A 14,086-nucleotide genomic window follows, 5' to 3' on the forward strand; every position below is an offset into this window, starting at 1 on the left:
GACAATATAGTAAACTTATTTTTATATATAAAATATAAAAACTGGCCCTGGCTGGGTGGCTCAGTTGAATGGAGCATCCTCCCATACACAAAAAGGCTACAGGTTTAATTCCCAGACAGGGCACATACTTAGGTTGCAGGTTCAATCCCAGTCAGGGCACAAATGGGAGGCAATTGAGCAGTATTTCTCTCTCATCAATGTTTCTCTCTCTCTCTCCCTCTCTCTCCCTTCCTCTTTTTCTAAAATCAATAAACATATCCTCAGGTAAGGATAAAATAAAATAAAAATTAAATCCAGAAAGGTAAAATATTTCAAAGGTATTTTTCATTTAATTTTGATTCCTCTCCTCTTCACCCTCATGAAGTCACTAGACTCTTAAGTCTTAAACTAGCAACAGAAAAGGATGGAAACATTATTTTTTAAGATTGAACGCTAGCAAAATGTGAGATAAAAAGGGAAAGGCATGCCCTGGCCAGTGTTTCTCAGTGGTTAGAGAGCTGGCACACCGAAGGGTCACTGATTCCCAGTCAGGGGCACATACCTGAGTTGCAGGTTCAATGCCCAGCCCGTTGGTTGGGATGATAGCCAGAGGCAACCAACCGATGTGTCTCTCTCACATCAATGTTACTCTCTCTCTTTTTCTCTCCCCCCCTATTACCCTCCCTCCCTTTTACTCTCTCTACAAATCAATGGAAAAAATATCCTCAGGTGAGGATTAACAAAAAAAAAAGGGGGGGTGGGAGAACTGAAAGAGACAGAAGAGGCAATCTCAAAGGAAATGAACTAACATCAGTGTCATGATGTCATGGGCTCCTGTAAGAGAGCCTAGTCTACATAACAATAATAGGATATAATTATACATATAAAGAGGTAATATGCTAATTGTCCGTTACGGTGTCCCAGTAATGACCAACTTGCATATTGACAGACCAGCAGGAGGCTGCACGCACAGCAGGGGGCAGGCGGCCGGAGCCAAGTTTCTGAGGATCTGAGGAGAGTGCCGGATAGGAGCCCGGACTGCAAAGAAGGAAAAGGAAGCAGCCACAGGGAGCTCTTCCAATCCTCCTGCACGGACACACTACCCTAGCCCCCGCACCCCCAAGGGGACGGACGAACACCCTACCCCAGCCCCCGCATCCCTGGGGGGACAGGAAGGCTGACCGGATGGGGAGAAGATCCAGCCTCAGGGGTAGCTGCAGCCTGCACCTCCAACTCCCGATCTCTTCCCCCCGCCAACCCCACCAGGGGCGCCCACAACAACAGCACACCAGCAACCACCAGTCAGCGCCCCCGAGGCACCCGGGGCTCGCTGCTGCAGGGCCCCCTCCACTGGGGTTGGGCACGCCTTTCCTCCCTACAACTCCAGACCCGGGTGAAGGCAGTCCTGAGCAGCCCCCAGGGTCAGACCCTTACACCCCCCACCCCCCCACCCACCGACAGCAGCAGTGCCGTCTCCGCAGTGGAAACACGCTGAACCTCACTGGTGGTGTGGCTAAACCTGCCCTCCTAGCCCACCTGGCTCCACCCTGGCCCGGCCCCCACCCTGCTCCAAGAGATTGGAGCCCCGCCCTGAGCAGGTACAGCTGCGAAACAGCCATGTACAATTTAAAGAATGGCGCCAAGCAGGAAGGTTTGACAGTTACTTCCCCTTCAGCCTCACCACCCCCCTAGCACCCCCCTGACATACTGCCCCCCGCCAGCACCTCCAGGGACGACCACCGCTACAGGGCTGCTGGCCAGAGCCTGCCCCTCCGAGGCCTGCGGAACTCTCTGCAAAGCTTCCATAGCTACAGTACCCAGAAACAATCATGCCCTCCTCCCCTAATCAGCACCTGCTGCCTGCAAGGGTACCCATGAGCTTAAAAATAACAATCCCTTCCCGTTTAGACATCACTTACTTGATGAAACATTTCTAGGTTTATTAGCTCAGAACCTCCTCATGACAACCCAGTGAGGTAGGCGGAGAAGAGATTACAATTCCCATGGTATATGCGTATGTATTCAGAAATGAAGCTAGAGAGGAAAAGTGTCAAAAGCCCAGTGGTTCCCAAGATGCAGCACACGCCCCACAGGGGGGCAATTTGATTTTAAGTGGGGGCAATTCGAGAATGAGTTAACAGTGAATTTTTTGCATTTCTTATGGTTAGAGGAGGCCTCATCTACAGCGTATCCTACATAATAAAAGGCTAATATGCAAACTGACCGAAACCGCAGAATGACCGGTTGCTATGACATGCACTGACCACCAGGGGGCAGACGCTCAATGCAGGAGCTGCCCCCTGGAGGTCAGTGTGCTCCCACAGGGAGAGCACCCCTCAGCCAGAAGCCGGGCTCACACCTGGCAAGCACAGTGGCAGTGGTGGGATCCTCTCCCGCCTCCGTGGCAATGCTAAGGGAGCCTCTCCCGCCTCCATGGCATTGCTTAGTGGGCTTAGGCCCATTGAGCCGTGAGTCGGACATCCCCCCAGGGCTCCCGGACTGCTAAAGTTCTTAGGCCAGGCTGAGGGACCCTCTCCCCAAGGGCAAGAATTTTGTGCACTGGGCCTCTAGTAGGTCATAATAAGAAAACATGCATTTTGGCAATGGGGTTATGATACATTTAGCACATATGTTTAAGGTTTGAATGTGAAAATTGCAGTCAAGTTCCAGACTGTGATAGTGCAGTTATCTGCAGATAATGCCTAATGAAAAGTAGGTCTAAATTGTATTAATCAACTAACAAATGATCATGTGATTAAAACACTAATTTTTTTCAACTGCTGTAATGCTTTGAACATTAAATATGCTCAGGTGTCACTCAAACCAACATGACAAAATATAAAGGCAAAATGCCTTTTTTTTTAACACTACACTTTTACCTGTATCATGCATTCAAACTGGTACATACAAAGGCCCAATTCTGCCATACTTGGTTTAAAAAGTTCACGAAGTCTATAATCTTGCATTAATTTAACAAATACACAGAAGGCTTCTTCTTCTGGCATCTACATTAGGAGAAAAAAGCAACACTAGGTTAATGTTCTATGATACACAAGTAAGTTAAAGTCTATTTAAACCAGGGGTCCTCAAACTTTTTAAACAGAGGGCCAGTTCACTGCCTCTCAGACCGTTGGAGGGCCAGACTATAGTTTAAAAAAAAAACTATGAACAAATTCCTATGCGCACTGTGGGCCCAGGATGAGTCGGCTGCTAAGCAGGACAGGCAGTGGCACCTGGAGGGCCAGATAGTTTGAGGACACCTGATTTAAACTGCCGGAAACCAATCATTCTACCACTAATAGAAAGATGTGGCCAGGAAACTGGGAAGGCTGGTCAACAACCTTAATTGTTTTGATCACTCACAGTTTAGTTGAAACATTGTTAGCTGAAGCAGCCTCCACCTCTGTTTGTTTCATGTAAATTTCTGTTATTGGAATTTCCTGCCTAAAGGTTATGGGCGTATCCCATAGTCTCAATAAAGGGATTGCAAGGCCAGAGCAAGGGGTAGTCCTTCCACTAGAGTTGGGCTCCCGCCTGGCCCCCAATATTCCCAAATTAATACTTTTCCAAGTCTCTTTTCATTTGTGTGCGGCCTTCTCCAGAACCCGAACCCTGAACCGGAACCCTGAACCACGCGGGACGTGAAAGGGGTTCCCACATTAAACTAAGTACCCATCCAACTATAAACACTGTCTTTGAGTGGCCATGTAATACAATGTCAAGATCAACAGACTAAAAATCAGAAGGTTTTAATCTCCCATGTATCACAGCAAATGAAAAGTTAGACAAATCTAACAACCTCTGAGACTAACAGTCTCACTTGCTAGATACCCCCCACCTCTCTCTCTACCAGTCAACAAAATAAACACAATTGCTACACTCAGCAACTTTGTAATTTCTAGTGGGTGGAGAGGACAAGGTATGGAAGAAATCAATTAATATATGTCAGATGGCTATGAGTGCTATGAAAACAAAACAAAGTAGAGTAACAGGAAAAGCTGGGGAGATGCTATTTACTTTCCCTACCTAGGTCAGGGAAAGTGCCTTGATAACACTTGAGCAGAATACTGAAGGGAACAACTGAGGAAAACAGTCCTAGGAAAATAATATAAAGGCCTTGAAATGGAATCAAGATTGGCAGGCTCAAGGAACAGCAAACAGGGCACTAATAAAGTAGGAGTAATGTTACAAATGGTAGTTAGGTTATGGAGGATAAGTAACAGGGAACCAAATTACACAGGCTTTGGAGGCCACTGTAAGGATTTGGACTCTTACCTTGAGTGAGATGGGAAACCCTTTTAAAAAACATTTTGAGCAGAAATGATATGGTATAAGTTTTACAAGAACTTTTAAAATACATTTTCAAAGATTCTGTAATTGGGGTTTAAAGATATCAACTTCACAATTTATATGTAACTCACAAGAAAATTATATCAAATAAGATAATGAATGTAAAAACTCTGTAAGAGCTACACAGATATTCATAATACTTAAGCAAATAACACTTATCTAAATTATTTTTTTTAAATATATTTTATTGATATTTTACAGAGAGGAAGGGAGAGGGAATAGAGAGCTAGAAACATCGATGAGAGAGAAACATCGATCAGCTGCCTCCTGCACACCTCCCACTGGGGATGTGCCTGCAACCAAGGTACATGCCCTTGACCGGAATCGAACCCGGGACCCTTGAGTCCACAGGCTGACGCTCTATCCACTGAGCCAAACCGGTTTCGGCCACTTATCTAAATTATTAAGTCATCTTTCTCAAAAAGGTAAAATTTTCTAATGCTCATTCACTCACGTTATACCAGTGTGTTTCAAAGAGGAAACCTCAAAGGATCTCTAGGCATTCTTCTCACTGAAGACTGCTTCCAGTAATAACACATTTTTCCTGGCCGTGTTGACACAACCAAGACAGGAGCCAAGAGTTACTCTTGACAAAACCTTTCCTCCCTTCGTGCTTCCCTTCCCCCTCCCTCCTTCCCTTCCTTTCTCCCTGACTCCTTCCTTCCCTTTCTCTCTCCCTTCCTCCTCCCTCCCTTTATCCCTTCCTCAGGTAGAGCCTTGGCTGATTTGGCTCAGTGGATAGAGCATCAGCCTGCGGACTGAAGGGTCCCAGGTTCGATTCCGGTCAAGGGCATGTACCTTGGTTGCAGGCACATCCCCAGTAGGAGGTGTGCAGGAGGCAGCTGATTGATGTTTCTCTCTCATCAATGTTTCTAACTATCTTTCTCCCTTCCTCTCTGTAAAAAATCAATAAAATATATTTTAAAAAGACAAACTCAGGTAGAACTGTTAGCTAAATGAAGCAAAGTATTAGGAAACATAGTTTTTTAATCTTATTCTGCTTTTATCTATCATGATATGTAATCTTGGGAAGTCATTTAACTTTTATTGCCTGTCTACTATGTGCCAAACATCATGCTAGGCTTTTACATATATTATCTCATACAGCCCTCACAATGAATCTGAAAGTAGACAATATGGCCTAATTAAGACTCAGAGAGAGGTTAAATAATCTAATCCAAATTCATAGAACTCAGTGCAAAATTAAGATGCAAAAAACAGCCTACATAATTCAAATCAAATTATTTCCAAGGTTTCCTTTCAGACTATGTTTTAATCTGAGACTAAACATAGAGTATGATGGACTTTTTAATTTTTTTTAACAAAGCTGAAGAGATAACCCCTCTATGACATTTCCCTTCAAAGCTAAGATTATCCTGTCCCTGACTTCTGAAAACATCCCACCCAAACCCATTCCAAAATAAGTCACTGCCAACAGAAATATATACCGTATCCCTGGGGTGACTGAGTACCACACTTAGAGCCTATAACAAGTCCTCAGCTCCATGACAAATAGAAGTCCTATAAAATTTCCGAAGATGTTGTACAACATAACACTGCATACCAACATTTGAATCATGTCCTCCTTGGTTGAAAAAAGATTACTCCTCCTTAAATATTGACATGTAAGTCAAGATTTAAAAGTAGATACAGGCTTTAATAAATACTGTGGTCCAAATGTAAATACCAAAGACGTGAAATTTCATTTAGTGGAGGACATCATAGCATGTTATTTTCAACAATTTTAGTAATCTTTTAAAGTGCAAGCTAAATACTCCTAATTAAATTGTGCCTAGGAAAAAATGCCCAATAGCAACTTACATTTAATAAAAAACAAGATACTTTTTAAATTCTTCAATGCAACTTTAATAAATAACTTAATTGGACATTTAACACTTGTACTAACTTACCTGCATAAGCAGCAATCCAACTATAAAAGCACTTCCTTGACAGTAACCAACCTCACGATCCACTAAAGAATATGCCTGAAAAGCAAAAAATATTGTTCAAAATACTTTAATATATTATACTTTCCTTCTCTAAAAACTTAAAAATAGTAAAACAAGACTATTTTTTTAGAAAAACTCTTAGTTGCTTGTTGTAAATGTTATACTATAAACATTTAATAAGCAAATAATTTATAACATCAATTTTTCTTTTGACAATTTCCCAGTTAGAAACTAACAACTCCTAAGGGCAAAAAAAGAAAGAAGTTTGTACTTGGGAAAGTAACAATACTTAAAAATAATTTAATATGTATCTACACTAATAAAAGAGAAACATGCAAATTGACCATACCTCCGCTACACCCACAAGCCACGCCCACAAGCCAATCAGGAGCGAGTATGCAAATTAACCCAACCAAGATGGCTGCAGCCACAGAGCGAGCAGGAGGCTTGGGTTTCCCCGGCAATGGAGGAAGCTCCATCCTGGCCGGCCCTGGCCTCCACTCAAGGTTACAAGTTTCAATTATAGAAGATAAATAAATCCCAACAAAAATGGTGGCAGCCACAGAGCTGAAGCAAGCACAAGGCTTGGGTTGTCCCCAGCGATGGAGGAAGCCAAGCTTCCTGGCCGGCCCTAGCCTCCGCTCAAGGCTACAAAGTTTCAATTATAGAAGATAAATAAATCCCAACAAAAATGGCAGCAACCACGGAGCTGAAGTAAGAAGGAAGCTTGGGTTGCCCCCGGCGATGGAGGAAGCCAAGCTTCCTGGCCAGCCTGGCCAGCCCTGGCCTCCACTCAAGGCTACAAAGTTTCAATTATAGAAGATAAATAAATCCCAGATTCCAGGGCCTCCACTTGGGTCGCCGGGAGGCGTGGCCAGCCTGAAAACCACCACAGGCCCCTCGCCCAGGCCGCCCCACGCCCCAAGGGAACCCCCACCCTGATCCGGGACACCCTCAGGGCAAACCAGCCAGCCTCCACCCCTGCACCAGGCCTCTATTCCTATCTAATAAGAGTAATATACAAATTGACCATCACTCCAACACACAAGATGGCTGCCTCCATGTGGTCAAAGATGGCTGCCAACATGTGGACACAAGATGGCCACCACAAGATGGCCAGCAGGGGAGGGCAGTTGGAAGGGACCAGGCCTGCAAGGGAGGGCAGTTGTGAGCGATCAGGCCAGCAGGGGAGGGCAGTTGGGAGGGACCAGGCCTGCAAGGGAGGGAAGCTGGGGGGGATCAAGCCTGCAGGGGAGGGCAGTTAGGGGTGACCAGGCCGGCAGAGGAGGGAAGTTGGGGGCAACCCTGCCTGCAGGGGAGAGCAGTTGGGGGGACCAGGCCTGCAGGGGAGGGCAGTTAGGGGTGACCAGGCCTGCAGGGGAGGGCAGTTAGGGGCAATCAGGCTGGCAGGGGAGCAGTTAGGCATCAATCAGGCTGGCAGGGGAGTGGTTAGGGGGTGATCAGGCTGGCAGGCAAAGCGGTTAGGGGCAATCAGGAAGGCTGCCAGGAGAGCAGTTGGGAACCAGCAGTCCTGGATTGTGAGAGGGATCCCAGATTGGAGAGGGTGCAGGCTGGGCTAAGGGACACCCCCCACCCCGTGCACGAATATCGTGCACCAGGCCTCTATTATTAAATAAAAATAAGACCACAAGGTAAAGAAAGCTTTGGCAAAATATAAATGGTTTAATAAGAAATCAGTATTTCACAGAGGTAGTTGGAAGGGAAAGATACTATGGAAAAGGAAAAGGCAATACTGAAGAAAAATTACAATGGCACAGACTTTCAATGGCTAAGAGCTCTTAATAACACTGACCACAGCAAGTAGAAAAATTTGTTCCCAGATAGTGAAACTCATAGAAGGTGAAATATTCATTTTCATAGGGGATCTCTCAATGTATAGTGATTTCTAGGCTACTTGATTTTGGCCAACTAATACTGAGCAATGTAATGAATCTTCTAATAAGTTCTCTAAACTAAACTGTAATGTAGCATCAGTATTAAAGCAAAAATTATGCTAAAGCCAAATTTATTGCCAAAGCAACTGATTATTGGGGTGAGAGTTCATGCTTCATTGTGGAAAATGTATACTTTCAACCTTCTGAGAATTCATTTCGAAAAATAAATAGAACTTACCTTCATTACATTAAATAAAACCTCCTGTCCAAAGCTATCTTTTTCCTTAAAAAAATTGTGTTCGGGATAAGTTCTAGCAATGTCCCTTCGGATCAATTTTTCACAAGGCGAAGTCATTTTCAGGAGTTCCGCATACTGATCCTTGATTGGCATACTTTGTGCACTGCATAAAAGTTGCCAAACTATTGCTCTAAAATGGTGGGGTATCCCTTTACGAACAAGTTCCTAAAAATAAAAGTAAAGTTTTAAAATGAATTATTTAAGTCACCTACCTTGAAAATCAACGAAGACTTATTGGGGTATGAAATAGAGTGGAAGACTTTTATCAAGTTTATAATCCACAAAGCTAGTTTTATAATAAAACTTGGGAACCTTTTAACCAATACTAAGATTTGGCCCCTGGGGGTATCCTGTTCTGGCTGAGGAAGGAAAGGCTATAATGTTATAAATTCTTAGAATCTTACTCAAAGTATGATCTCTAAAGGTATTAAGGACTCAATAATCTTCAGAGCTGTGAATGGCAGTACAATAAACCATCATCTTATAAAGGGCTGTTATCAGACCAAAAAAAAAAAAAGGTTACATACTAAAAATGCAAGGATATAGGATGTCACAACTTAATTTCTGAATCTATAAAATGATAGAATTTTATCTCTAAAATAATTTTCACCTATATATTTCTACAATTAGGAGACTTCTATAACAACTGATATTTACAAATCAAAACTTCTATGGGGACAAATAAATGAAAACATATAAAGGACACTTCTTAATTATAGTACTTGGAAAGTAGTTAAATCTGAATTTTAATCCTCTATCAATCCACGTGTGAGTCCCTTTGGGATAAGAGAAAGAACTTCAACAAAGAATATGAATACCTTAATGTGTTTTTCCTTCTTTTTGTGCACATCTTCCCATTCATTAACAAGTCTTCCCCAAAGTATCCAAGAATCTTCTTCAAGGTGGCTGAGGTTGCTAGAGGCTGATGAACTTGATACAAGGGAGGAGCCACTGTTTCTTCTTGACCCATTTACAGATTTCAAAGACTTACTATCCGTCTCTAACAATCTAAAACATAATTAAAAATTGCTCAAGATCTAATTTCACAGTAATACTAGATGAAGTAATGATGGTACTTTTAGAGTTTCACTACAGCAATTTAGCCATAGTTTTAAAATATGTGTAATTTCAGTAACATTTGGCTGACATCTATAAAATTACTGCTGTATTTTTCATCTAAGCATAGTAATTTCAAATTTTGAAATAAATTATGTTAAATATTTTAGTCCTATTGGTCCCATCATAATGTCCCTTCATCTCCAATTAAAATTCAAATTTGGAGAAATTTGGTGAGAAAAGTGGTTGGGAGGGCTTCAGGAAAAAAGAAACTATACTTGGAAAAGCTATAACAAATTATATGGAAGAACTCATCCTATCATGTTTACAAATGTGTCCAGAACTAAAAGGAAAAAAAATCACACAAATTAAACAAATCCCTTCTCTTTTTTCATTTTACTTCACCCATGTATAACTAATCAATAACTGAAAGTGTTTTGTTCGGACCATGCAGCTTATTATAAAAAAAACTGAATAATACTAATAATAAAATTGGAAAGACTTCATTTACTTTTTATACACACATACATTTGTATTTATGTATAATTCTGGATTCTCTTGAAAAGTAAGATAGAGCAAAACCAGGTCCATAATCCTGCACAGGAAAAACAAGGTATAGTGAACAGGAGCTTTTATCCACTCAATCGCCCAAAAACTCAGGCCAACTAAAAGCTGTTATTTATCAGTGGGCTTGCACTGTTAAACTGAGACCTCTCCATTCAGAAAGTCCTGTTGGCCTTTGAGTTTAGAACCCTGTGTTTCTTCCTTTTCTGTAGAAAGATGGATTGAGATAAGGTTAGAGATCTATTCCAGGACTCACCACAACATCAAATCCATACTATTTCTTTCATATATACACCGACTATAAAGAAAAACTGGAAAATATGGCTCTATCATTATAAAGATGTAAATTGTATGTTATTCAAATAAGGGTCCTAAAACATCTATTTGTATACTGAACATGGCTACCACTCACTTCCAGGAACTCCTTCAGAAAGTAATATGTTTTCTGAAATGCTCCCAATACTAAGTTATGATATACTAAAAACCAATACAGAAAACACTATTTAGCAGATTACAGAAAGAAATACCCTTTGTGAGACAGATTTATATCTTACTCATCTTTATATCCCTAAAAGCATTTAGTTCAGTATAAAGTACATAAAATACTGACTGAATTGAAATAAAATGAAAACCCCCCATATTAGAAAACCTTCAATTCAAGATGTCCTATTCAATAACAATAATATAAATTGGGCAATAACTATCCTTATTCATAGGATAACATAATACATTTTCATGGCAAAAATAATTTAAATAAAATGTCCCAAATATTGCTAGAAATAGAAAAATGTATACAGCAGTCAAATTAAGGGTCAACTATTGCCATAAATATTCTTTATTAAAAAACCATAATTAATGCCAAAACCGGTTTGGCTCAGTGGATAGAGCGTCGGCCTGCGGACTGAAGGGTCCTGGGTTCGATTTCGGTCAAGGGCATGTACCTTGGTTGCGGGCACATCCCCAGTGGGAGGTGTGCAAGAGGCAGCTGATCAATGTTTCTCTCTCATCGATGTTTCTAGCTCTCTATCCCTCTCCCTTCCTCTCTGTAAAATATCAATAAAATATATATTTTTTTAAAAAACCATAATTAATGATGACATTTTGACTTTAAATACTTTTTCCCCATGGATCATATCTTATAGAAAAATTATTGTACATATATCATTTTATATATGATTCTAAACCCTAAGAATTCCAAATGAAATAGAGAAACAAACTTTACAAAATAACTCTTACCTAAGTTCTGTTTCACTTAATTATTCATTGAATGCTTGCTATATGTCAAAATAATTAACTATCACTATCATCAATAGAGACATTCAGTTAAAAAGAACCTAATGATATTTCCTAAGTTAAACGTAAGTATGAGATACAATGAAAGTATTAATGAAAAGGTACCTAAACAGAAGGCTTTTAGAGTCAGAAAGGTCTCACATTGCCAAATTGCAACTTTCAGAATAGACAGAAAATGCCAAGTGAAATTCATGGATGGGTTAGAGAAAAGGGTTAAGCAGTTCACCTTCAGAAGAAACTGAAATAACATATACAAATAGACAAAACTGTGAGAAATATTTATAAATGAAATATTTCAAGTAAAGACATCACATTATTTAAAGATACTGTCCCTGCCTTAACTTACACGACATACAAAAATGACTTAAAATGGACAATAGGGCTGAATATAAAGGCTAAACTATAAAGTCCTTGAAGAAAACAGGAAAACTTCATAACCTTGGACAGGCAAAATTTGTTAATGGGACAAAAGGAAATACTAACCATAAAAGAAAAAATGAATAAAAAATCTAAACTTAAAATGCTCTGTATTTCAAAAGATACCACCTATATATATAAAAGCCTAAGCAACTGGCCGACTGGCCAACCGGTAGCTATGACGGCAGTGACCACCAGGGAGCAGACACTCAACACAGGAGCGGAAACCACAGGCATGGAAACATGGAACAGACTGATGAATCTCAGAGGGAAGGGGGTTGGGGGAAGGGCGGGAAGAGATTAACCAAAGATCTTATATTCACACTAGAGGCCCAGTGCACAGATTCGTGAACCGGTGGGGTCTCTTGGCCTGGCCTGCGGGGATCGGGCCGAAAACCAGCTCTCCAACACCCCCCAAGGAATCCCGGATTGTGAGAGGGCGCAGGCCAGGCTGAAGAACCCCACCAGTGCACGAATCTGTGCACCAGGCCTCTAGTTAGAAAAATAAAAAGGTAAACCAGACTGAAAAAAATTTTTTCAACATACATAACTGACAAAAGATGGCATCCAGAATATATGAAGAACTCTTAAAATCAATAAGAAGGCAAACAACACATTTTTTAAATGAGTTAAAGACTTAAACTGACAATTTCCAAAACAAGATAATCAAGTGGCCAATAAGCAATTGAGTGCTCAATATCTTTAGTCATGAGGAAATGCAAGTTAAACCACACTATGGACACATTAGAATGACCACACCAAGTGTTGCCCAGGATGGGAGCAATTATAACTCATATACTGATGTCAGAATCCAACCACTTTGGCAAGTCTTTATAAATTTAAGTACATTTTCATATGACCCAGCAAGAGAAATGAAAACATATGTCCACAAAAAGACTTGCAGTTGAAAGTCCATATAAGTTTTATTCATAATTAGTGGTCCAGTGCACGAAATTTGCGCGGGGGGGGGGGGTGGGGGGGGTGGGGGGGGGGAGGCTGTCCCGCAGCCCGGCCTGCACCCTCTCCAATCTGGAACCCCTCGGGGGATGTCCGTGACCGCTGACTCCTAACTGCTCACCTGCCTGATCATCCCTAACCACTCTGCCTGCCGGCCTGCTCGTCCCCAACTGCCCTCCCCCACCAACCTTCCCCCCCCCAACTGCCCCCCCTTGCCGGCCAGATCACCCCCAACTGCCCCCCCTGCTGGCCTGCTTGCCCCCAACTGCCCCCCGCCAGCCTGCTCACCCCCAACTGCCCCCCCTTCTGGCCTGCTTGCCCCAACTTCCCCCCCCACGGGTCTGCTCATCCCCAACTGCCCCCCCTGCTAGCCTGATCGCCCCCAACTGCCCCCCTGCCAGCCTGCTTGCCCCCAACTGCCCCCCCCGCCAGCCTGATCACCTCCACTGCTGACCTGCTCGCCCCCAACTGCCACCCCCTGCTGGCCTGCTCGCCCCCAACTGCACCCCTGCTGGCCTGCTCGCCCCCAACTGCCCCCCCCCCCGCCAGCCTGATCACCCCCAACTGCCCTCCCCTCCTGGCCTGATTGCCCCTAACCACCTCTGCCTCAGCTCTGCCACCATGGCTTTGTCCAGGTGGTCTCCCGGTCTAATTAGCATATTACCCTTTTATTAGTACAGAAGATAGCCAAAACTCAGAAACAACCTAAATATCCAGAAAAATAAATGATGAAATTGTGATATATTCATGCATTGAAATACTAAGCAATAAAAAGAAACAAACTGCTGATATATACATTATTATGGATGAATCTTATAGACATTAGGTTAAGTGAAAGACACATGAAAGAGAGTACATATTATATGAAGTTCAAGAACAAGCATATTGAAGAAAATTTGAGTAAATCCTCATGATTTTGGGTTAGGTAAAGTTTTCTTAAATATGACACCAAAAATATTAGTGCAGGAGGCAACCAATTGATGTGTTTCTCTCACATCGATGTTTCTCTCTCTTTCCCTCTCTCTTCCACTGTCCTTTAAAAAAAAAAAACCAATTGCCCTAACCGGTTTAGCTCAGTGGATAGAGCATCGGCTTGCGGACTGAAGGGTCCCAGGTTCGATTCCAGTCAAGGGCATGTACCTGGGTTGCGGGCACATCCCCAGTAGGAGGTGTGCAGGAGGCAGCTGACCGATGTTTCTCTCTCATCGATGTTTCTAGCTTTCTATCCCTCTCCCTTCCTCTCTGTAAAAAAAAAAGCAATAAAAATATATTAAATAAATAAATAAATAAACAAACCAATGGAAAAATATCCCCAGGTGAGGATTAAC

General features: G+C 42.2%; 1 protein-coding gene across 4 annotated transcripts in view; it reads right to left on the bottom strand.

Annotated features, from left to right (window-relative positions):
• Positions 1 to 14,086, bottom strand: part of EVI5 (ecotropic viral integration site 5) — a 207,545-nt gene that overhangs the window by 137,778 nt on the left and 55,681 nt on the right. For all 4 annotated transcript variants that reach the window (XM_080655654.1, XM_080655652.1, XM_080655651.1 and 1 more), the window contains exons 3-6: positions 9,290 to 9,479; positions 8,412 to 8,636; positions 6,240 to 6,314; positions 2,859 to 2,984 (exon numbers count right to left, since the gene is read on the bottom strand). In XM_080655654.1, coding sequence (XP_080511780.1) covers positions 2,859 to 2,984; positions 6,240 to 6,314; positions 8,412 to 8,636; positions 9,290 to 9,479 — 616 coding nt within the window. The remainder of the gene's footprint in view (positions 1 to 2,858; positions 2,985 to 6,239; positions 6,315 to 8,411; positions 8,637 to 9,289; positions 9,480 to 14,086) is intronic.

Source organism: Plecotus auritus, assembly GCF_963455305.1.
Source record: "Plecotus auritus genome assembly, chromosome: 2".
Taxonomy (NCBI): Eukaryota; Metazoa; Chordata; class Mammalia; order Chiroptera; family Vespertilionidae; genus Plecotus; species Plecotus auritus.